We start from the raw sequence: 26,144 nt of genomic DNA on the forward strand, positions 1-26,144 counted from the left end.
TAACTCATTGTCTTGAGCTACACTATTTGGTTCAGTGTAATTAACTAACACAGTTACAATGCCTGCAAGACCCCTACCTAGCTCAGCCTACGTCCAAACTTACTTAACAAGAGCGGGTGACGTGGGCTGTTTTCATAAATTTTAATCTGGGTAACAATCTTTAAGGCTATCAGAATTCTTTAGAGTCTTTGAGTCGAATTAAGGCTCTGTGAATAACAAATTCTGTACAAAAAATAACATTTGATAAGGTGTTCTAATCTAGACCCAACATGCCCAGACCATACTCATGACATATTAAGGATTTAATTTTCATAAAGTCTAGCTCAAACAGCCTTGAGATTTGCAATCCAGAGTAAAACTTACTAATAAAATGAGTTTCATACTTTGATTTCTATTTTTAAAAGTATTTATGTATTATTCATTGTATTCCACCCCAAAAACCCCATATTTTAAGCTGAAAAGTAACAATCATGTTTTTGTGACGGCTATGAAGTTTGCCTAAGATGACTGTCATTGTTTTGACCAAGCAGTTTTATCAATCTATTTTCTAACAAAAGTGCTTTTATCTTCTCTTAAGCTGACAAACACTTAAGTACCAGTACATCTATCATGATTCTTTTTCTCTGTTATCAGCTATTCCCTTTATAAGTCAATAAACAGGATGAGCTAAAACTTCCTCTTTACTAAATCATCCTCAGTTAAAGAATTACATTTTGTCTAGATCAAGCTATTACAAATTATTATCTACAAGTACAAGTACACTGTCAGCATCAAGGACCAATCAAAGAAATAAATTATCATCAAAATTTCATTAATTTCAAAATTAATGTCACTACTGTTCAGATAAGACCTTACACAGCCTAAATGTCTGGGGTATTTAAAAAAAAAAGACAATTAAGGTCTTTGATGCCAGTGGTCAAAATATGACCCTATGGCTAGAAGATGAATCCTTTTTCAGCACTTCTGCTGCTATTTTAAGCTTTCAGCCACAAATTTATTGTCATCTCATTTAAGGGTCAATGATTTTGTCTAAATGTTGAATCTATTTTATCACAGCAAATGGTTCATAACCTACTATATAGGTCAGTGTGTCAAAGCTGTCCCCTAAGGTCTTCAGTCTCCTCATTTCTGTACTTGAGAGTCTTGCTAAGTAGTGATAACCTCAAATTTCATTTTCCTAAACCAGAATGCCTACCTGAGACCATATTTTATCTTTTAACTACACCAGGTATTTGGCGGCAATGTAATTTATACCTGTCATCATGAAATCGGACACAAAGCATACAGGTATTAAAATGGTATTTTGCTTTTTCATGGAACAAAAGAGAAACTAGTACAACATGCTTTCAGTAAAATAATCACCCACAATCATCTTTGTATACCTATGATTGAAAGGTAAAGGATGTTTTAGCACCACTTATGTACAGCGTGATGACAAGATACATGTAGCAGTTAGCAACTTGAGTAGCAGTATGACTTAACACATAACATAGATTTACCTTGGATGGTTCTTTTGAAGAAAGCTTTGCAAGCCTCACACGAAGACACCCCATAGTGGTAGCCTGATGCCACATCACCGCACACCAAACAAAGTCTCTTAGGCAGTTCAATGTTCTCCTGATCACAATTAATGGAGTTTGTGATGGAAGTTGCAATATTGTTAATGAAGTCTAATTTGCTTGTGTCAATAGGAGATGAACTGTCATCAATGCTGCAGGGGGATATGTTGCCACTGTTGTCGGCACTGTTGCCTTGGTAAGAACCATCAGATCCGTAATCGTCATTGTTGTAGTCTGCAAAGACATCACGTCCGAAGCTTTCTTCCAGGGACAGGGAGTGGCCGCAGCGACTGAGACCTAAGGGGCTCCCTGGCTCCATCTTTATGATATCGACATCCATCTTGAAGTCCTTGAAGTTTGGAAACAGTTTAAATAAATGTTGCACGCCTATTAAAAAAAGGTCCCAGATGCTTGTGTCACAGACTTTTAGACCAGTGAATTCCTCTTTTCAGCTGATTTTCTTCGAGTCTTTAATCACTGAAAAGATATAAAAGGAAGGAGTTTTTTTTAAATGAATGCAACCTAACAATGATAGTAAAATTGATTTTCAAACATTTGTATTTGCGTCAGTAGACATTGTGAGAGCATTATTGTTGGGGGAGTCAATAGGCAGACTCTATAGATTAACATCGAATCAATCGAATACAAATGACGTAGTCGTAGTATTAGTGTAGACCAGTGTACAAGCCTTGGTCTGCTCTTTCAGCAGAAAACGATGATAACCGGTATTTGAATTGAATGAATGAATTCCTATACAAAAGCCACCTTCAAACAGCTCTACTGAACAGTTTGAATATCAAATACAACCTTTCACTTTACTCTGAATCTAGCAAACCCTGGGCTTACAATAAAATTTTTCCTTTATCATGCTTATATTCTATTTTCTTACAAGAAGAAGAAGAGTTTTGCTATCAAGGAGTCTAGAACAGACAATATAATGAATATATGTCAGATAGAGATCAAACAGCATGCTCCCCCATCCCAGAATATGCTTTTTATACACTGCTCTACTTTGCCACCCCCTACTAGAACATCCAATGACGCAAGAACCACTGTTCCTACAGATATAAGACATAGTTTTAAGCCAACATTTTTCCTGCACAGAATGAGATTCTGTAGCAAATTATCTTTCATATTTTTGTTCCCTATTTTATGACACATTTTCAAGTGAAATTGCTAATCAAGTGGTTAACCATGCAGTCAATGTCCTTATATAGATTACTCCCGTCAACAACTACAAGTATTAGTCTTAGTTTCACTGTACTTATAATACGATAATTTTACAGTATAATATTAAATTTATGGTGGAGTGATGCAGTGCATGACTCTACTCTACTTTAAAAAGAATTCAGATTTTCCAGTTCATCATGAAGAAAATCTACACTGCTATTCTGCCGGCATTTCTCAATAACGCTTACCCATTCAATTATCTCAAAAGTACACATGCCACCTCAAGCACAGGTAGATTGAGAATTGTTCATCTTATTAATCATGAAAAGAAAATCTTGAAAAGACCCTACCTCTAGCTAGCTATCCAACAAGATTCATGAACTGTAATGCTAAACTATCTATTGATCCCCATTTTTGTGCCATGCGAGTCTTGCGCAATATCTCTTTTTCATTTCAAGCATGGCGCAAACGTGACCCGGTTAAGCAGAAGAATTTCATCATATCATGAGTGCATTAATACTAACACTACTAATACAGTCTATCCAGGATGTTTTGATGTCTGTATTATGCACCGGAAAATTTCAGTTTACTGTATGCTTATGTATGTACTTTATGCCTTATAAATGATATCAATGTAAAATCAGTACATTTTCAAAAATGGAAACAACAATTCTAGCTTTCTATCATTCACACGTATGGGGAAAAGAGAAAATATTACTGTAAAAAAACCCATTTAGATTCTATTAATTGAGCTGCATCATGAGAGAAAGAAACTTAGTAGAAAAACGATAAATGCTAAGGAATATCATTCCACCATGCATAAAAAACCTGACCCACAATAGAATCAGCTGGTTCCCAGCTGATCACATGTTTCACCTGTGATTTTTCACCTGACTGTAAACTTTTTCTTATCAAAAATTACCTACTAACCTTAATCAAGCCAGAGTATTTCCAAATCACTATAATTTTAGATCCCTTTTGGGGGTATTTTACATGAAACAAAAGAAAATAGAAGCTCACACAAAGCTAGCTAGCACAAAGCCGGCTTCTTCACCATGTGGTCTAGCCGGTATAGTGTGCCGGTTTCCTGCTCTCTCGCGCTTTACCTTCGCTCTAGTGTGGAGGATTATCAAGTGCACAGCTGAGTGACGGCCTATCTCCGCTAACACTTACAACATATTTCATTCTGTGTCACATGAATTTAAATGTGGTGATTTCAGGTAGTGGCCAGAATAAGAACAGAGAAAACATCAAGATTCTGACAAAAGGTGGTAATCAGAGAGATTTGTTTATTCACCTCTGTAAATACTGTATTGTACTTAATCTAAAGGATTTTAGTCCATAAACAAGATCTCAAAAATAAATTCACACATACTGAAAAAACAACTCCCCCCTCTCTTGTTTTTGCATTTACCCTAACATCTAATGTTTCAGGTATGCAATATGTTGTTTTTTCCCTCAGTGTCAATACTGGGACAGGTAAACAAGACAGATATCGATCAGGTGTATCTTGTTTTGAAGCAAGTTTACACCTGGGTGGTTGAGATGGAACTTTTTCCTGCATTTTTATTACAGATCACTTTGAATACTTCACACCAACTCTTGCCTATCTGTCAATCTAATTTAAATGTATTTACGAAAAAAATCTCTTAAGTAACATGTAATAAGAATAGATGTTGCTCCAGTAACTTACATTATTAAAATATTACCAAAGCCGTCAGTCATTAATCTTTTAGTAATATTTCACCCATCAGAATTACTACCATTCAGAAGTCTGATATTTCTTCCAACTCGGACCCATTTATAAATACTTCATGAAATATCAGCAATGAGGGATTGTTTTCCATACCACGTGGATCACCCATTCACGGATGTTACATCAATGAAAATCTTCCGATGGGATTGGCTATGCAACAGATGCTGCTCATGAGTCAAGAGCATAACAACTTTAAAAATAAATATATTAAAAAAAAAATACAAATGAACTTAAAACCGCTGGATCATACCAATTCAGAGTTTAAATTATTGATGCTGCCATTGCTGGTAACTGCAGACAAAACCTTGTTCTCAAGGAAACAATATCTGTCTGTCTTAAAGATTTTTTTTTCTAATAAATTACAGGTGCACAGCAATATTTCATAGTACATGTATATTAATTAGCAGGTGGTGACACATCCTGCCTTTTAAAAAGGCATATATTTCGTTTTGGAATATACGAACTATTCAGCATTTAATACTAAATGCTTTTAACAAATACATCATGGGAGTGACAGCTAGCAAAGTACTCAAGGCGAGTCAATTGTACAGAGGGTATTTCTGGCCTTGGAAAAACTCTCCCTCTAAGAATTAATGAGCAGGGGAGAAAATCTAATGACTGCTCTATGGAGGTGTGAATTTTAAAAAGATAACACGCTATATATCTGTCATATTGATGTACAAGCCAGTGGAATTAAATGCTGGATTAATTTTCTGTTTATTGATATGACAGGTTTTTATATATAGTATCTAACAGGTTGAATTAAAGGATTGAGTGACTCTCTTAAAAGACATTAAGTAGTCAAGTAGATGACATCCAATATTTAATCATAATAAATATTTGTGCTATCAGACGACAGAAAGAAACTCAGACGAAATTTGAGAGACAGTTATAATGAAATTAATATGTTGATCATTTCTTACCAAAATATCTTTTCAGCATGGTTTCTAAAATTTCACTTCAATAGAAGCAATTATTCCAACTACAAATCAGCTATCAGATATTGAAACTAGTAATTTCAAACCAAGCATAATAGAATTTTTTTTAAGTCCATCTACAATTAGTATACCGGTATGATCTCTTATTTTAATACATTGTTAATTTTATGACTCTTGTCCCTGTTTTTTTCTTTTTGTTTAAAAAGAAAACACAATTCTCTCAGAGACTGGGTAACCTATATTGTATCTACATATTGTCCAACATTATCTCATATTTGTAGCTAACATTATTATTATATCTTTATATATTATATCTTAATTTTTTGTAACTGCCAATGTAGAGGGCAACACATATCTTGTTCCAATCACTCGCCCTTGATCAGCTTAGAAAAACATAGGTGTTTATTATGGTGGTACCAAAATGAATTGTAATCAGCATCAGTTCATAAACAGGCAAAAGAGGCTTACTCTGCAACATGGGTAGTCTTGCAGTATGCAACACTCCTTCACCACTCCAAATATAGCCCAAATCAATACAATCCCTTAAATGAAGACAGCTTAATGAATTGCTTGGCACACAATTAAAGGATTCCTTTACAACCAGTCTAAAAATACATGCAGTAGGTCAAAATTATATTAATGTATTGCATCACTTTATTGAGGAATCAATGCCAAAACTGTCACAATAAAATACAATTGTATGAAAATCTTCCATGTAAAGAATATTGGCAGTGGCCATGACCTATAGTGATAGAAAGTCAAAGATGCATGTTTTGGAAGTCATTTTACATGGACATCAAATATTATTTTTCTTTCGTAGAATTAATGTGCATTTTGGGGTAAACAAATTTTCAAAATTAGGCCATCATACCTCATTTTGATATTGAAGCGAATCAACAATTTCATACATGTTGAAAATTTGAACAGGATCGAGTCAGTCGACTTGTTTACATGGAACCTTCAAGTAAGTGTAATTCAGGTATTTGTCAGCCCTTGATTGGGTTATCATACTGCTGGCTATGCCAAGATGTTCCTCTAAGGTGGACTTTGGACCATATAGGACTTTGTTCAAAAAAGGACATGCATAAAATGTACATTATGATGAATTTCCTTCGTGTTCAGGCCAGTGCGTTATGTAATGACTTTTTCAGGAAGTGTACACCAAATGACTTCTTGCTCTGATGTATGTAAATTTATTTAAAGATTGCCTAAAGGAATGAAAAAAAGTTTCAGATGACTGTATATAAATGTTAAACAGAATTGCAGTCGTCGACCTACCATTTAAACTTAGAAACATCTAAACTACATATGTAGCCAAGTTGAACTTATGACAGCTTGCTGCTACATTTTGTATTTATTAATACAATGAAAAATTAGTCTACATAGTTCCTCATGCAATTAATGGTTGACTGCGCATGCTAAAAATTTGATGATTTTTTGCAACAAGTCATTATGATAGGAATTATAAACCACATCCATGTATCTTACATATATTCATACTTTAAATCAAAACCAAAGAAAATCTAAACATTTCCCTATCTTTTATATAACATTAAAATATGCAATTCATTACAAAACAGATACTGGTTTTTTATTTATGCAACTAAAAACTTTCTTTGTACAGAATGATCTTGATCTTTCCAAATAATCAAGTTATGATGAGTACCCGTACAGAAAAATGTGATGCCAACTTTGGGAGTTCATGCATGTTAAACCCTGGCATTTACAGTGATTCGGTGCCATACACCATTCGATCAATGACACTCTTACTTTGTTGTGCATTTCATAAGCCATCTTCTGGCACCATTTCCTCAGTAAGCATATTTGTGATAGAGCCCTATCAATAATGCCAAGATAAAGCACAGACAACTCCTAATTGTTGCTCTAATGAAGTAAAAGTATAGATAAAATGGCCTGTGGAGAGTCCAGGGTTTTTGTAGAAAAATCAATTTTCTTCTCAAGGGCACATCTTCAATGTCTCTCAGACTCCTAAAAATCCGTTTCACTTGAACATGGAAAGATAAAAATTTTTGCATAGAAACAATAAAATAAAAAATTATCATAATTTCTGGATCCTGAGTGTCATATTTGATATAAAACAATCCCTGCACAGATAAGACTGCTCCATTCTTCAATCATTTGTACTCTATTTCATGGGCTACAATCTCTGAAATTTATCTTATATCTTGTATCTGCATGTATGCATGCACATGCACACATTGAATTTCAGTAGGTCATCTGGCTTGACCTTTTTTCTGACAAGAAAACTATGGATACTCTTCAGTATCGAAACAGTTTCTACCGAAATTATCAAAACTCATTTCTCAGCCTTCATAACAGACTACCAGAAAATGTACAGTTGTACTTATAAACTTCTTCCCTAATTTCTTGATCTCTTCCAGCAGTATTGAAAAAATAAATGCTTTAAAGGGAAATCTTTTCTATCCAGTGATACCTCAGACTGCACTGTTTTAGGTGCATGTACTGGTGGCAATAGAAATCTAGATCAGAAATCTGCAATTAATTATCTGTCCACCTAAGATTAGGGTGTTCACATCATCTAACCCACTTCCATTCAGTGCAACATAGCAATGCTGATCGACTTTTCTCATACTCATTAAAAGGAAATAATTTTTAGATTTATGATATATATTTAGGGAAATCTTTCAGGAACATTTTTGCAAATTAAATTGTTAATTATAAAAACAGACAGCAATAACAGCAGAGCAACCACTCAGCATACATACTTACCTATATAGTACAACCACTGTGTAATGATAAAGCAACCTAAGTGACTTAATTATGTGTACTGTATGTCTGTATGCATAAATGGACTAATGTTGAATTATTATCTATAATGTAAGATCTTTTAGAGTACACCATATCGGCTGTACAGGTCACTTATTCAGACTTTATCATTCACAAATTGATTACATTACATTACAATTAGTATTTGGATTTTGTGATTATTTTAAATTTATACCATTTATACAGACAAATTTCCATCCCCAAAAACTGAATATGTGTTCTTACTATTATACCAAAAAGACCCATGAAACTACACCCCAAAATCCAGAGGTGTGCTTCACAAGAGAACTCATGACATATTACATAATGTCTAGACCTCAATAGACAAAATTTATATAAAGCCAGACATTCCTGACTACATGTATTTCAAAAATAATCATGTAGTCAGGAATGAAACATTAATTTGTTAGTTTATAAATAATGACCGATTTGTTAATTTATAAATAATGAGCTATTGTCATTCCGGTATGTTCTTTTGTAAAGCAATACCCTTTTGACTTCATTAGCTGACAAATACTGCTGTGTACAGTGAATTTGCTCAATTAGTGGGTGATATTTGTTGAAGAATTCAGCTGACAGACAATGAACTCGAAAGTGACAGAAGGCAACCCCTTGTCCAATACCTCAAAAGTTACAGAAAGCAGACTGCAACAATTACTGTCACACCAAGCTGAGAAAAAAGTGCGATAAATTTACAAACGACACATTACATTCTAGTCCCAGTTGCATCTAATTTGCATCCAAAATGACTTTTTTCCATTTTTTCTTGGACATTTTAATTTCAACAGAGAATTCATACACTTTCTGTCCTATGGTTTCCTCTTAATAAACATTCTAGGACATAAATATTATGTCAAGACAATAAATTAATGACTTCTCAGTTCCCCTATGACATCTTAATGTATGCTTCAGTAAATCCTAGCTACTATGAACTGAACATGTACTTTATCTCATCTTTTAATCTCTCTCTCTTTAATCTTTAACTTCAACTTCCTCTATCTCTCACTATCAATTTTATTTTTTGGTGTGCAACAATTTAATCCAATATTAACTGACAAATTGTTTTCCTATTAACAATACATGAGTTAGTGTTGAATGTGTCAGAAATATTAATTGTCATGCTGAAAATGGCACACTTAAAATAGAATATATTCAGATTCTATTCATTGTGAGTTATTTAAGGAACATTGTCATATATGACACCAAAAGTGTCACTTCATATGGATTATTACTGCAAATATTCCAAGTACTATATTTTTTATTTTATGATCCAAGGATGCACCAAAGTTTTACATTTCACTATCTATAGACAACTCTAATTCCTGCATAACCAGTGCAATGTTCTAGCTAATATATAAATGAATTCATCTTGAAACCTCCGAGTGGCCTTGGACAGAACAATTAAAAGTGACGCAGAAAAGTTGCGTGCTCCGATGAGTGATGATTGGTTAGTTTGTTGAAAGGTAAGTGGCTAAAATGAATAAATGATCTGATGTCAGGTGACAGAGGGTTCTTCTATCTACATGCACCAATTGCCATGGTTTTTATACCTACCTGAAGTGGTTGCTCTGATTATGAGATATGCTAATAAATATCGCCTCCCGAAGATGAAACCCAGTTTTACGTCAATGCCTACTCGTAAAGAATGTACTCTCTACGCATTCACAAAACACAGCATAAATTCCACCACCATCATCTACAAATAGCCTGTACTCAACTCCGGCTGACGTAGAATCTATGGGAATCTGTCTGAAATAAAACTTCCAATAACTAAATAACATGTAATGTTCTTGTGCTTTATTTGGAGACAAATTCTTCTTAATCCTTCCAATGGGGCATGCCAATACACCAAATCCTCTACGCAGTTTGTAACAGCTTTTGCTGTCTGCTAGCTAATGACCACTGGGTAAAATTCCTGAGTTTTGAAATAGCACCAAGGGAATCAATGGGCATCACACTCCATCAATGATGCTGGATTGCAAACAATTGGAAATGAGTTCTGCTGTTTCCAATTAATGATCATCAGATAGCGGACAGGGTTATAGGGAGGAATAAGCTTTGTAGAAGAGAGCATATATGTATGGAACATGAAACATGATTGAACATCTCATTGCAAATAATGCAGTTCTTTCACTGGATCTCCAGACTTAGCACCTATGCCAATTAGAATCATACTACACACTTGGAAGTTTGATTTTAGACAGAAGTCATACTAGAATACATCCCTGGTAGATAAAAGTACTCCTGTATTTTTAAACATACTTTAAGAGTGATCATTGTTCTTTCACAGAGACTTCACATAAGTTTAATATCAAAAGAAGAAAAATATATACTATGATAAATGAAAAACAGAAAAAAGATGAAGAAATGATATAGGTCAGAATGATGTCACAATGCAGCAAAATATCAAAACATGACGAAATTTTGTCATTTATTATAAGAAGCCAGACGTCATACATGTCGGGATGATAAATGGTAACTTCACAAGGTCTGGTCAGTATTCATCCAAGTTTATCGATTTAAAGGTCAACCATTGTTTGTTTCCTCTTCTAGTGGCAATTTTCTGCACCCATGTAACCTGAGAAAGATCAGTATGGGTCATGATTTACAAAGTTCAAGGACTGTTTACCTGTAAACTGCCCAGATCAGAGCGAGGTCATACTGTTACATGGCCAGAGTAAACAATGGTCTGTTAAGATTGATAGTCTTATCTCATCTACTATAAATACTAGGCTGGTCATCATCATTCCAGCATTGTCAAGATAAACAATTTGGGTAAAAATGTCATCTCACAGGCGGGGTCTGCATCTTTACCACTGTCAATTTACTAAAACAATGAATCCTTATGAATATTTGGTATATATAATGGAAGACTGAATAGTTAAATATTCACAACAGACATACCAGTATTTGCAGCGTAAGCTTTGAGATCAACGTCTGTCACACAGTTTCAGCATTATAGGCATTAGATTTCTATGCTAGCAGCATATGGCCATCAATTTACAGCACCCAGGATACTCATAATCCTCTCTTATGTTATTTCTTTGTCGCCCATTCCCATACATTTTATTAGTTAAACAGAGATGCAAAATACAAGTTCTGCACAGCTAGATCACAAAAACATCATCCATAGTCTTTGGAGATTCTAATTCGTCTTTAGAAACAGCAGTGATAGACTATAAAAGTCTCTTATACTGCCAAAAGAAGTTTCATTAAGTAAAATGATTTCTGTAAAGCTAGCTGATGCAGTTGGCAGAGACTTTCACAAACGCAAATAATTAAATTCAATTCATCAATATCCCTATACAGCAGCTCCTTTGGCCATGTCTTCTGAACTCATGTGGGAAAATAAAGCGAGTGATTGAATCTCCAGCTAATACCTGCTGAAAAATATTGGCCATTCTGATTAGGAAACTGAGTTAATCATGCTTCTTCTTGCAGTAGTATACTGTCAAAGTCGCATGTGTAGGAACTTGAAAGGTTTTTCGTGTTGCTATTCATACGTCAGCAGAAAAAATGCTAGGTGTATAGACCATAAAAACCCTATTCAATTACCTGAATTGATTTAACTGACCAAAATTTTAAAAGGTAATTTTGCAAAGACAGATAAAAAAGAAGGAATTTTTTCTTTACGATTTAAACCCCCAAATCAAGCATTACTCATTCTTTGACCCTACAATACCAGTAGTTTAAAACAGAGTATTACCCTAAGCAGAGTATTACGATTGGCCTTGACAAGTATGAGTAAATCTATAATTTGAGCGATAGTGGAAAACTTCCTGAAATCGATTCATACCCCACTAAACAAACACAGGGGGGCAAAAGGCACTGAGATTTTTGAGCAAGGTGCTAGCAAGTAAACTTTACAGTAAGACATGTTCTATCATTTTTCAGTTAGTTTACACTTACAGGTCATAATGAGCTGTATTCAAAAGTCCATTTACAACTGCAAACATATATACTGTTTCAGTACATGTATACTAGTATATTAATGTATACCTGGTAACTTGTATTTTAGGCGCACCATAGAAAGATTTTGCAACATTTAAGCAAGACTAGTTCTTATACCTACATGTATTACTTACTTAGGTCTAATGAAAGTCTGTATGTGGTATACGGTGCATAATGAATGCAACAGGAAAATTCATGATACTTATTATCATATGGAATTCATAGCTTGTTTTTAAATTAAGGCCTTTCGTATTTATATAAAACAGATAACATGGGTTTTTTTTTTTTCAAAGATGATGTTAGTGATCCTTGTTTTGACACTGAAATCTTTCATAAAATCTGGGGGTTTCCTTTAGGACAGTGACCTAGGGAATCAGTGTTGTGAACCTGCTTTTCCAATCAATACACTACACTCTGTTAATTAATGTGCTAATAGCATTGAACAGCTCAGACCTGACTCTGGCATTAGTCCAAAGGGCCACCAGCCACAAACTTGTACAATCAGCAGAAGTGCTTATGTTTCGTAAATTCTTCATTAACTAATGGAAAAATTAACATGTAAACTCCAATGCATTGCTTCAGCAGTTGTAATTGCAATTTAAAGAAACAAACCAAAGAATTCCAAAGATGACTGAAAATTCTGCACTGCATATACTCTTGCAACATAATAGTTTAATAAACTAAGTTTATTAACCCTGCTAAACTCACTCTTATCACAATCTCTTCATTCCATTTCCCACTAAATCTTCTTCCCCAGATTATGATCCAATATTTCGTGGGTGTTACTTTACTCTCAGACACCAAAAATCCCTGCTCCTACTGAGGAGTTCTGATTAAAACAAATAGTCAGCACCTACCAGATGCTGGTAATAGCCAACATGCTGAAGGTAAAAGTCCCTAGAAAAGCAGAAGCTCTAAAGTTCAAATAATTATCTCTCACTTGCTTGAAAACTACTGCAGTAATGTTGAATTTATGAAAAATTCCATTATTGTCAATATTCGTTAGTTAATTACAGTAAATAGAAAGTGACAAACAAGATGTCTAGACGCTATCATAAATTTAAATTGTGAATTCCATCAAATGTTGCACATGCATATGATAAGCAATTTTAATTTCTTGAGAGAACAATGGAATCATTTATAGTTGGTTTTGTTTGTTCTTGCACACAATACACAGTTCTCTGTAGACAAATTGGCCTGACATCTCTTGTGTACTTTCCATTTGTTATACACAATGGGGGGAATAATAGTACTCCACCTGTACTTTTCACAGAACCAAGCTGTCAACTCATGCTCTCACTACTGGTATAAGCCTCAAGTGCACTTTATAGGAACCATAAATGCCCATCACATTTACATAAGTAAATGTAGGTATATATATGAAAAATTGAACATCCCAGTATTGAGCATTTGGGAGAAGTAAAATAAGATTTGTAACAGTAAACCTTACCTGCAAATAATTTTTTTCTCCAGTCTTCCAGAATTAACAAAATGCAAAATTAAGTATTCATCAACAATAAATTCCCAGAATGCCAAATGATTGAAAATTAAGTAATTGTCAGGTAAGTGTTTATATCAGCTGTCTCAGGTGGGCTTGTGTAACGCGTGCTGGTACCTGTAAAATCTCTGGCACTACAACTCAATACTCTGCAAGCTTGCCGGTTTTAAACCTCATGCTCTATAACGGCTAGTGACGTCTATCCTAGTCTGCTAACGCCAATTCTTTTCGCTCAGCAAGTCAGAGGCGAATGCCTCATACAGGCCTTTTTTTCATTTAATCAGTTGTTATATATTTTAAGAGGATTTTTTATTGTTCCTGTGATTCCGGTAATTTACACCCCAATTCATTTATCTAAAGGTCTCAGTTCCTAGCGTTTAAATGAAACATTTAATACGGGTAGCAGTTGTTTCAGAGAATAAAAAAGAACCCAAACAATTATTTTCTTATCTTAATGGCAGAGTGCAGAGAAGTATAAGGTTTAAATCTCTATCAACACTTTTCATGCTTCGAAAACTTTTTTCAAACTAGAATTCCATACAGATGACAAAATGTTTCCGATAGTTATCTCTTCAAGGGTATGAAAATTGTAACAAATCAAAGAAGGCAATATCAGCTCAGTCAAAAAAAGGGCGCAAAAAACCCTAGGGTGTAAAGAAAGGCTAAACAAAATCAATGGCACTTGAAGTCAGACCTCCCTATCAGACATAGTATCTAATGTAACAGGGCATTTTTACTTTCGAATGTGTAAGAAGAAAGATTTTTTTATTTGTTGTGTCCAGGTATATGAAAACTTAGCTTTGGTATCAACATCGAACAAAGCTTTATGATAAATACAGGTACTGTTAAATTGTGGGCTACACCAACACAGGAGCTTATACATTTTATCTATTGTAATATTAAGGTCTGGGATCCAGTATCACAAGATTAATGGTGCACTAGCTAAAGCAAAAGTATAGTTTACAACTGTCCAAGCATTAAAACAGCTATCTCAACTCGACTGATAGAACACATATGAAATAAAGACTTTATTTTATGAGTATTGAGTAAACCACTGCAACCTTCAAGCAAAGGAAATGTCACACATAAAGATAAGGAATCACTATTGGTGAAATTCTCAAATTTAGGAGTTAGCTGTTGCACTTTTTGTATTGCAGAATTGTTTTATTTTTTCCCCTAAAAATTGTTGCAGTAATTAACTACATTTGGCTCAATATCAAATGTCCATATTTGTAGCATGGTAATTAAGCTCCCTGTATTAATTGATACTCGCATATAAATTGGAAATAAATACAGTTTGTCTTATTAAAATGGCACAGAAGTACAATGTATGTAAACTTTGAAAATGCTATTACCAGACAAGTCCTAATTTTCTCTTTTAATCTGCACTCAAACTTAAATTGTTCACCAACATGTTAACACAATAACATAAACAAATACAAACAGTGATGCCAGATCCCCTCTGCAATAACTTGCATGATGAGATAAAGAGAATGATAGAAATGTAAATCCATATGCATTCAATTTTTTTCTGCCAGTGCGAATTTTAAGACTTTTTGATTACAAATATCAAAGTGCATTTGATTTTTGCTATTTCTAAACAGATGATAATACAAATAATATTAAACGCATGAATTGGTTTGCAAATGAATATTTTTGCATTTGTTATGATAATGCAAGATGAGCAAAAGCAAAAAAAAAAAAAGCACCTGGCAGAAAAATCCAGAATTGAGAGTCAGAAGCTAAGTCTGCGACACATGCCAAAACTAGTCAGCTTAAAATACATTTAGAAATAAATCTGCAAAAGATCGAGTTGTTTAGGACCCACTGTGAGAGGGTAAACAACCTAATGAAAGTCATACTGCATGAAAAATTGAATTAAACCATTTTGAAATGCTCTTTAAAGCCAAAGCTCTAATTGTATGGTTAAAAGAAACCAGAATTTAATCAAGTCTTTCCTGATCATAGCAGGAAGATTGGATATTGATGGACAAGAGTCATTAGCAAGGAAATCGCCACATAATCAATATCAAGCCCTCAATGCTAGTCTCAGTGAGAAATCTCATAAAATAAAGGACATCCAATGACCCTAAATCCATCTCACTTTTAATAAAGATTACCGATAAAGTTGCAACTCTTAATCATAATTTAATTCCGAACCAACAGCACTTGATACTAAGTTGTAATCATATAATTACTGGTACAGATACGGGTACCCCATCTGCTGTGAGAATTATTAATAGAGCAATAACAAAAAATCTTTTTTTCATTTTACTTTATCCTTAAAATATCAAGTAGGGTAAACAGGAGGAAAAGTAATCAATTAATCATTATGGCGACTTCCTACATAACCCACGCTAATGAAGCAAACATTAATAGGTCTTGATTGTTTATTGTTCTATCTGAATTTTGATACAACAGTTAAATTGATTCACATTGAATATGCGCTTTATGTATACAGTACTGAAAATATAGATTTACCATAAAGTTTTATTCATTTGATAGTAATTTGAAAATAAAAATTAAAGTAAGCAGACACCAGGAAGCAAAAATTTGTATCTTTGGCTGAGTAAAATATTGCATAAAACCATAGAAAAGGAAGCAATTCCAAAAACATCAAATGTCTTGGACAATTGCAAAATTGAAGTCTCTGTGATCACCAGTAGAACAACCGATGAGGCCGACAATGAAGCGTTATTTGATTACGACAAATTCTATCAGTCTTCAAAGATCAATCCTGATATGGCATCTGTCAAAGAAATTCAGTTAAAATATCATTCTATAGCATGTTGTTGTGGCTTGATGACTTCCAAGTCTCCCAATGTCTCACAATACAAAACAGAAAACATCTTTTCCTCATGGAGACGAGATCAATACACTTGCATAAAAAAGCAAGGATTCGTGATGAGGATCTATAATTCCTACAGCATTAGGTGAACTATGTCATACACTTGTGCTTATGAAATGTGTTTATATTAGAGAGGGAACCTCTCTGCCAATGTGGATCATTCCTTGGGAGACAAAAAATAGAATGAAAGATACAGAATCTGTTAACACTATCATAATTAATTACCAGTCAATAACTAGCAAACAGAGCCTTGATGCATTAAAACATGCACATCTTGGAACATCCCACAACTTTGCAGTTGCTTCAATCAATAAACTAGAAGATGAGGGCCAAAAGACAGCAGAGGAAAGGGTAAATACTATCTGAAGGTAGTCGTTACCAGCGATATCAATCCTTTTTACTGGTGTCTTGATGAAAACAAGAAGCTTTGATACCCATAATGAAGACCGACAATTTTATCAGACAATACGCTCAATAAAACAACAATATATCTTGAAGCCAGCACTCTCTGAAGAAGTCAGAGTTTTTGTCAATATAGATCTATGCTGATTTGGGGGTTTAGATGAGAATTCGTGAAGCCTCCATCATTTATAAGAAGGCCGTTGAGCTCAGAAGCAGCATGTGTTTATTCTGGGATTCTGCATTATTCACATTGCTGACCTTTATTGCAGCCAAATCTGGAGTCTGTCCTTACTTCTTGTCTAAGCCTCTATGCAGCTTGTAGACTTGGAGCTGCTCTTTCTCAAAATTGACCTATGTCAAGTCTTAAAGAAAGATATATCACACTATAGGCTTTCATTGATTACATGTATTATGGTGTCATGTCTTTCAGATAAGGGAGACAATTCATTCAAAGAAACCTCTCTCTCTCTCTCTCTCTCTCTCTCTCTCTCTCTCTCTCTCTTCATTTTTTTTCATATCCAATTGACTATGTGCCACTTAAGGTAGGTCCCTACTCAGGATTTTTGTGGTTAAAGTGATGGTTTTTTTCATTAATGAAGTAGAATAATACCTTACGTAATAAAAAAGCCCCAAAAATACATGCCTTAACTATTTACTTTTATCGCTAGAGTCTCCAGAAGATGCATACCCCCTTCTTCAATCACATGATTCCAACCAAAATCATTATTTGTATCATATTAAAAAAATATCACTGCAAAACAAAGATTCAAATGTTTTTTAATTAATCATTAAATATGTAAGAAAGTAATAACAAGTGTGATTATCATTATTTGATTATCAAAATTGAATTTTAAAATGAAATGTTACAAAAATGCTATTTCAAAATTTTTACATAATTTCACATTTTTTAACTTATCTTCATAAATTTATGGTTAAACACCATTTTTTAAACTTTAAAATATTAGATTTATGTCTACTGCAACTAAAAAGCAAAAAAAATATAGGACTTCACATGCTTCTATTTTTTCTACGACCGTTAGAACACACATACCCCCTTATCAAATGCAGCTAAAAAAGTGTCACGAACACAATTTAAAAATACATCAGAAAACAGCATTTTATTTCTTTGCTTTGATAAACCCTAAAATTCTTCTTTCAAAACTACATGTATTGAGTACAAATCAATTTTTTGGATTAACGGTACCTTTCCTCTGCATATATAAACACAAACGTACTAAAATCTCAGTACAATTAAAATTCACGATTTCCAACTTTTGGACTCAATAAGATCAAAACCTTTATGTACTTGTAGACATTATTTACACTTGACTGCTTCTATCATATTCAGAATTATCAATTAAACATTAAAAATTAGGGCAAAAAACGGTAAATCTGAACAAATATTGTTTTCGATTTTAAAGCTTATTATATCTGCTAAATTGATGACGCGTCTGTGTAGGGACCCACCTTAATTGAAAGTGAAAGAATTTTTGTCTCATATCACAAAAAGTACTGAAAATTATATATGCATTTATTATGGTGTATAAACTTTACCAATATTTTTTAAAAGGAAAAGTTGAAAAACAAACTTAAATTTTAGGAGCTTGGTTCAGCCAGAAGTCAAACATAGTCGAATTTTTAACCTGTCCTGACACAGTGCATGGGCTTGTTTTTCTGGGAGTGTTAATTTAAAATCCCATGACAAAAAACCAATGACTAAAATTGTAAATTTAAAGTTCTGAATTTCCATGTACTCAACATTCTTTATTTTAATATTTTAACATAAGACTACTGGATCCTTCACTATTGCACAATACCTACAATTCAAAGAAACATTACCAGTATTTTTTCAATATATCTTGCTGTACAGTAATAGCTTGTTGATTGCATGGAATTGTGTATTCTAAGAAATTGGAAGCATGTACCCATGCAGGGTCTAGTAGATAAGAATATGTATTAGAAGGTGTTTTATTTGTTTCCCCAAACTTATCAAAAGAAATTAAAGATTTATTCTGACTAGTGGGGGTACAATTCGACTTAACATAATAGGGATCTCCATCATAACTCATAAGTTTTTAATAAGTTTAAATTAAGCAATATGAGTTTAGTTGGAAAAAATTAGAAAATAAATCAGAAAAGCCGAACAAAAACTTTATACATTTGCACTTCGATATCTCAAACACTGATATCTCGTTGATATAGAATCATGAATGGATATGTCAAAGTAATTTGTAAGTCCCAACCACTTATTTTTTAAATATTTTACCCTCGTTATCTTGAATACTCTGATATAAGTTTTTAAATGGTCCCATCTAGTTCGAGATAACGAAGTTTGACTGTAAATATAAAATAACATCTTCTATTTCTTTTCCTCAATAAAATTAAGTTCTAACTGAGGCTCACTATCTGCAGCTGACTGACCAATAAGACACACCATTATAGACTGTTAATTGTGACATAATTACAAATGTTTTTTACTGGTAAGTGGTTCTCTTTGCAAGGAAAGAAATTAGGTGAAAAAATCACTAGGATGTTTTTCTAATGACCCAAATAGTTTGACATACTTGTAACTAAGTAGTGTTAGTGCACCCAAGGTAAAATAAATGTCTCTTTTTACTCCCTATCAGCAATTTACCTAGTAGAAGTTTCCCCCCAAACTTTCAAATTCTATATAGTTACAACAGTTTCCTATCTCCTGACTTCCGAATTTAGATGTTTGCAGTACCTACGACCTTGAAATTAAAACAGACAGCAACAAACCTGCTGATGGGCAGATATAAATAGACCTATTTCTGGACAAATTAAATTCAGAACAGACTTTTTTCAACATTCAATGCTCGAGAGCATTCATTGGGTTCAGTTACATTAAGCTGTCACCAACTAGTACGGGTACCCAGTTCGGTTCAGCTATAGCTAGTACCTACATGTACTTGTGACTATGTTAATCTGGCATTAAAAGCATGGAAATGTCTGTAAATATATTGCTTTATGACATAATTGTACCATTATTCTCATGCAAAAACATGCAGCTGTGAGTTTGTTATACTGGTGTTGCAGTTTTTCCTGTTAGAGAATATTGCATGTACATATGATCTTGTACAAAATTCAATTGTTTTAATGGAAATTAGAACAAATATGCATGAATCTAATCCACTTTTAGAAATAATGTAGGACAGTGTTTTCACTCTTCATAATATACTCAGTTCCCATGATAAACATTACAAATGATTATACATGTATTCAAAATAATCTACTTCCAGAAGGAAATGTACTTACATTTTTCCAAATGTGTTGGTGTCGGTCTAAGCTCTGCAATGCATGAAGATAGTATCAGGATATCATCTGAGAAAACAAACATGTTAGATTTAAATATACATCATTTTAATGAGATTTTTTTCCTTTTGAATGCTACAGTATATAGATAATTAAGTATTCAATGATAAATACAAACATCACTGTATTTCAGACGCCCTTAGACTTGGGCTAAATCTTGAATTATCTGATGTCTGAACTACAATTGTTTCAGATTAAGGTTGGCACATAGCTCTTTAAATGATAAAATATAATATTTAAAGTTTACAATGTTAATCATAATTGCATGGTGGTTAAATATTTACAGCAGTCAACAACCTTTGATGATTATGTCATGGGAATCAAACACTAAAGCTATATTGTATCCCACCTCCAAACCAACCCTATATTTTGTACCGACAAAACACATACACAACACTTACATGTACCAATACTTGTATTTATAGACACACCAGCAATACCATTCACAAGGAATCATTTCCATATTTATTACTATTCAGGCAATACTATGGGGGCTATCTCAATGACTTGGGCTGGAAAATTTATGTATAGAAATTTAATCTTTTACAAATGAATTCACCATGGAAAAACATTCAGTCTGAGCTCGCATGGGGCCCCGTTAGAACTCAGGTAGTCCCGTTAATCTTGTATAGGTAATCACTCGGGCACATAGAGCAAAAACATCTTGATAAGCCGATATAAATATACTCCCCAATTATGTATTTATTTTAATACATGGCCAATTGGCAATATTTCCTATCAAAGATTAAAGACACATTATAAATTGATCATTGATACTTCCAGAGTGCACTTGTATTGATATTAGTTAGAAATCAAGACTTTTGTATGTACCCCTCTTTCTTGGTACAAGTGCATCTCATTTCATATATTCATTATGATAATTATGCAATTGTTTAACCAAGGGCTATATTGCACATACAAGCAATGTAAGCTTACAGGATATTACTTGAAGTTTTAATAAAATAAGAGGCCCATGGGCCACATAGCTCAGCTGAGCAACGATAGGCAGGATAAATGGAGTTATATGATACAAAATATTTGAACAATGTAGTTCATGTATAATATCCTGTACAAATAAATATCCATTTTCCCCTGGATATTCTTATGATTATAATCAAGTCCCTTTTCTAACAGAATGATTTTACAGTTATATCACATGCTGAGCATTGCAGTTCTTAAAAAGATCCTAAACAATTGTTTAAATTATATGGGATATAAACCTACATCAAAACTCTGAAGCCTTTGTGAGGCCCAAGGATTGTCCAGAGACCAAAGTCTAAACAACTTTAGAGAATCAGCAATATGTCAAAATTCTTGCATTTAAGTAAATCCATACATGAACAACATCTAAGCTTTTGTGAAAATGTTTTCCTTCATAAAATTGGATCCCCAATCCCCCATCCCACACACACACACGTGTCAAGATTTTGATATTTTAACAAATTTGAATTTACTTCATCTAAGGTTGCTTTCACTAAAATTAGCTTTTCTAGGCAAATGGTTTTTAAGAAAGATGATTTTTAAGATTTTTCTCTATATATTCCAATGAAAATTTTTGTCCCCCCCCCCATTGTGACCCCACCCTACCTCCAGGGATCATGATTTGAACAAATTTGATTTTACCCTATCTGAGGATGCTTCCACACAAGTTTCAGCTTGCCTGGCTAATTGGTTTCTGGGTAGAAGATTTTTAAAGATTTACTCTATATATTCCTCTGTAAAAATTTGAACCCCCCCCCCCATTGTGGCTCAACCCTTCCCTGGGTGTCATAATTTTCACAATTTTCACAACTTTGAATCTACCCTACATTAGGATGCTTTCACACAAGTTTCAGCTTTCCTGGCTGATTGGTTATTTAAAAGCTGATTACAGCCTTTTAAATTTGACTCGCCTAGGTCTGCAAAAAAATATCTTCAACATTAAATCACCATGTTTGAAATCATCATGCTATGTTTGAACATTCATTTTTTTCAAACAAAATTAATGGAAAATGAAATTCAAATGCACAGTTGGAACCTTAACTCATAAAAAGAATGCATATATTACCAGTAAGTACCTCCATATGTACGTCAAATACACAAGTTATTAATTCTCTTTCATAATCTTCAATAGTTCCCTTTAAAAATGAATGTATGTAATTACACTTAAATGGCCTTGAATAAATTTGGATTAAAATAAAACATCCTTTAAAAATTCTAACAGGGTTAAAAAAAAAGTTGCATGGCATTTGAGGTTTTACTTAGCATATTATACATTTTTTCATGAGGCACGAAAATAGGCAAACATTGCATCACTCATAAAGAGATTTGCATTTCAAATTAATGTTAATTTTACAATTTACTTCAGCTAGTTTAACAATTATATAAATATATGCTGAATATGATATTCTCCAAGTGACCTTTAGTCTATTTGGGCGTCACAGACACCTTATAAAGTGAGCCAGCAAAAACTGGTATAAAAAAAAAAATGAAGATGTTATGAAATCTACATATAGTTAAAATACATCTGAGGTAATCATATTTCAAAATGTATTCTTTTTGTGGTGAAATTGTGAACGTAATACGCAGAGCATGAAGTCACAAGTTTTTAGTCAAATGAAGTAGATACGTAGTTTCTTAATAGTATACAATATGTACCAACATATTTCCTTCCCTTGAATTTAAATAAATTATGTGAAAATTACATGTATTATTAACAGTCTCTAATATCACTGGCATTTTCTTTCCCTTTTACCCCTCTTTCATCTTTCATCGCATCTCATGTTTCATATACATGTACATGGAAATGCATATATATGCAGCTACTGTAATCCATATTTTCTTCGCGACAATTTTATTTTGCAACTTACTAGAGATAAACAGGTTCATTGCAACAAATTTTCACAATCAAGATCTGATGTAGATATTCTGAAAAATGAAAAACTTTTTGAGAAATTTTTAAAAAGACATATTTGATCATCGGGAATAATATGTACAATGAAAAGGCTTGCTGATTCCTTATTATTTAAATATATGTTTGAGTTGTCACAGTTCTAAAATTTCTATTCAAAGTTCCTATTTTTCACAGAAACAGTTAAAATTGAACATCTTAATTTTTTTAGACATGATTTTGATGTATAACTGTACTTTGATTAAAAGTAGCTTTCATTTGAAATAGAGAACATTTGGCATTTTTCATCAGAACCTGACCATCACAAATATCACAAACGAGTCATTCAGTGTCCAACTTTGTATTTTATTGAAAAGCCTCCATTATGAAAGAACTGGGTAAATCACATGAATCATTAAGTTTATCATTAGAGAATTGCAAAATAAAGTGATATGTCACAGATAAAACTTGGTTTTTGAGAAACTTACATGCAGAATAACTGACAACCTTGAGGCAAAAGGACAACACACTGTTACAGTATCTCTTTACATCTCAAGTAAGATTTCACAAGACTAATCTTGTTTTGACATTTTATATCCCTATAACCATGACTGTATTTTTAAAATTTGCTGTTTATTGCAGGGTATTGTTGATGAATAAAATTCAAATTAACCTCTCTTGAGGTAACTGACCTTCATATCTGTACTTCATGCTCTTGGTAACTTAATTGTTATGAATTTTTTGGCTACAAATTTACATCTCTTCAACTATTCTAAACTTACTAAAGAATAAAAATACACACATAAAAACACACAAAACAGATTGATATTTGAATTATTTTTGGTTTATTATTTAATCTGAACAAATGGAATCCCAATAAATGAACGTCTTTTTCTTATTTTACAAAACTTTTATAGACACATTATTGAAAGCTAAATAAATTATCTTCTATTTGGGAATTAAATAAAATTTTAAGGTAATTATGCAAAGTTCTGTGCATCGATAAAAAAATTTTTAACTAAAGATAGCTCATTGACAAGCACATGCATGTTATAAAAATGTAACTATGATACTGGTTATACAAATGCATTGAGATCTATCATCATAGATCGGTTATTCAAAAAAGTTTATGAGGGGGTGCTAATCAGTAAGAAAAATAAACTACCGGTAGATGTGATTTTTCTTGTTGAAATTACTTCTGATAAAATACATGTAAAAACCTTACAATGTCTCCATTCTGTTTATGAACATTAAAATGATGGATAACAGCTAGGAGACAGGACTGTGCCCTAGCTGTCATACTTTGGCTAATATATTAACTGGACACTGTTAAATCCCATGGGGAATCACCCCAAGTTGGAGGATGTTTAAAAGGGGGGGGGGTGTACCAGTAACTTGTTATTTGTGAGTGATGAGAATGTATATAAGCTAGGATATAAGATATATTATGCTGAAAATGAGCGTGTATTTTATGATCAGACATATCCTGGTCTATTTCAAAATTCTTTTTTTTTTAAATACAAATAAAAATTGCTGAAATATTCAAAAAGCTTTGGGACTCATTTTCATGATTTTGGTTTAATATCCTTGGCTGGACAGTTAAGTGAGGATAGAGTATGGCTCTGCTCTTATCTAATCAATATTTCCACTTTCTCTCCGATTATTAAAAGGTCCGATTTAGCACAGTTCTGCCAGGAAGTAAAAGGCTTTAGCAAATCTTGAAAAAATGAAGACCAACTCAAAATAACTCTTCATAAAATTGTCAGCCAAGATAAGTTAAATGAAGTAATTACCCCATTAAACATGTGAGCGATATATTAATTGAATTATAAATAACTTCCAAATAGAAAATGTTAGCTGCGCTTTGCTTGTGATACATAATTCAAAAATCTAGTTGCAAGTTTGCAACTGAAATGTCTGTGGTAACTCCTTAGATTAATTGTGTCATATAAAATTAACTTACATTATTAATGTACTAACTTATATATACAAAATGCCAAAATACTAATTAAATTTTTTTTTTCTTTTTACAAAATTGACATTAATTTTAATGCTCAAGCATGCAGGAAAGACATTTTATTTATTGGTGGAAATGCACATACTTTAGATTATACACATACACCAGTATAAGATAATGCTTGAACATAACAGTAAACATTTGGAAATCAAATATTGTCAAATAAAAGACACAATATCAAGATACAATTTTTGGCAAAGTAAACAGATATGTGACAACAAACTGCATGAATATAAAGCCATTTGAAGATAGTCTTTTCCCTATCAGATTTGGAACAGGGCATTTAAAAGTGCATTGATACACAGCACAACAAATATGCAGGAAATAGGATTATAAAAGGTAGCACAAAAGCAACTCAAGAGAATAAATCAATATAGCATGTAATATATACATTTAAACTGTGGCATGCAAGTTTAGACCTATGGGCTATCTGAGTGGCAAAATAGCATTGGCTCTGCTGAGTAAAACATGGAACTGTTGAGACTTGAAAAGGATTAAATACAATCTGGAGTACGTGGGTCCATGAATCTTTGTCAAGGCCAGCGATTAAATCCTCAGGATATAAAAAACAATGGCAACTTTACCACTAGCACTATATACATATATTCTTAAAAAACCGGGGCATCGTTTCTTTTTTTAAATGAATTGAACATGAACCATAATTTGGACGTGCATTATAGATATACACACATGGTTTATTCTTGAGATTCCTATCTGTCAGAATGACTCCAGTGGATTGCTGGCATTGTGTCTTTTAAATGAGAACTGTTACAATATGACAATCAACTGGAAACAGCAGCTGATTCTATGTCGAGATAAAGTCCATGCAACAGTAACCACTATAGGCGATCAGATCTGTGCTCTATATTGCATGATCTAACCAAATTAATCAAATAGTATGAACAACAGTCAGTTAAATAATAAATTTGTAGATGTATTCTAATGAAGTTTATATTTTTCTTTAAATAAACTGTGTCAGTACTTTATACAGAAAA

At 33.1% G+C, this 26,144-nt stretch overlaps 1 protein-coding gene across 8 annotated transcripts in view; it reads right to left on the reverse strand.

Annotated features, from left to right (window-relative positions):
• The window catches only part of LOC105318922 (steroid hormone receptor ERR2), a 48,121-nt gene that overhangs the window by 18,834 nt on the left and 3,143 nt on the right, over positions 1–26,144 (reverse strand). Inside the window, exons 2-3 of one of the 8 annotated variants that reach the window (XM_020063577.3) lie at positions 20,207–20,272; positions 1,500–2,036 (exon numbers count right to left, since the gene is read on the reverse strand). In XM_020063577.3, the coding sequence (XP_019919136.1) occupies positions 1,500–1,899 (400 nt within the window). In that variant the 5' untranslated portion in view covers positions 1,900–2,036; positions 20,207–20,272. Of the gene's footprint in view, positions 1–1,499; positions 2,037–3,079; positions 3,235–3,659; positions 3,964–9,785; positions 10,088–13,632; positions 13,874–20,206; positions 20,273–26,144 lie in introns of those variants that run through there. The other 7 variants (XM_011416243.4, XM_034469519.2, XM_066088880.1 and 4 more) reach the window with 7 other exon arrangements.

This window comes from Magallana gigas, chromosome 6, assembly GCF_963853765.1.
Source record: "Magallana gigas chromosome 6, xbMagGiga1.1, whole genome shotgun sequence".
Taxonomy (NCBI): Eukaryota; Metazoa; Mollusca; class Bivalvia; order Ostreida; family Ostreidae; genus Magallana; species Magallana gigas.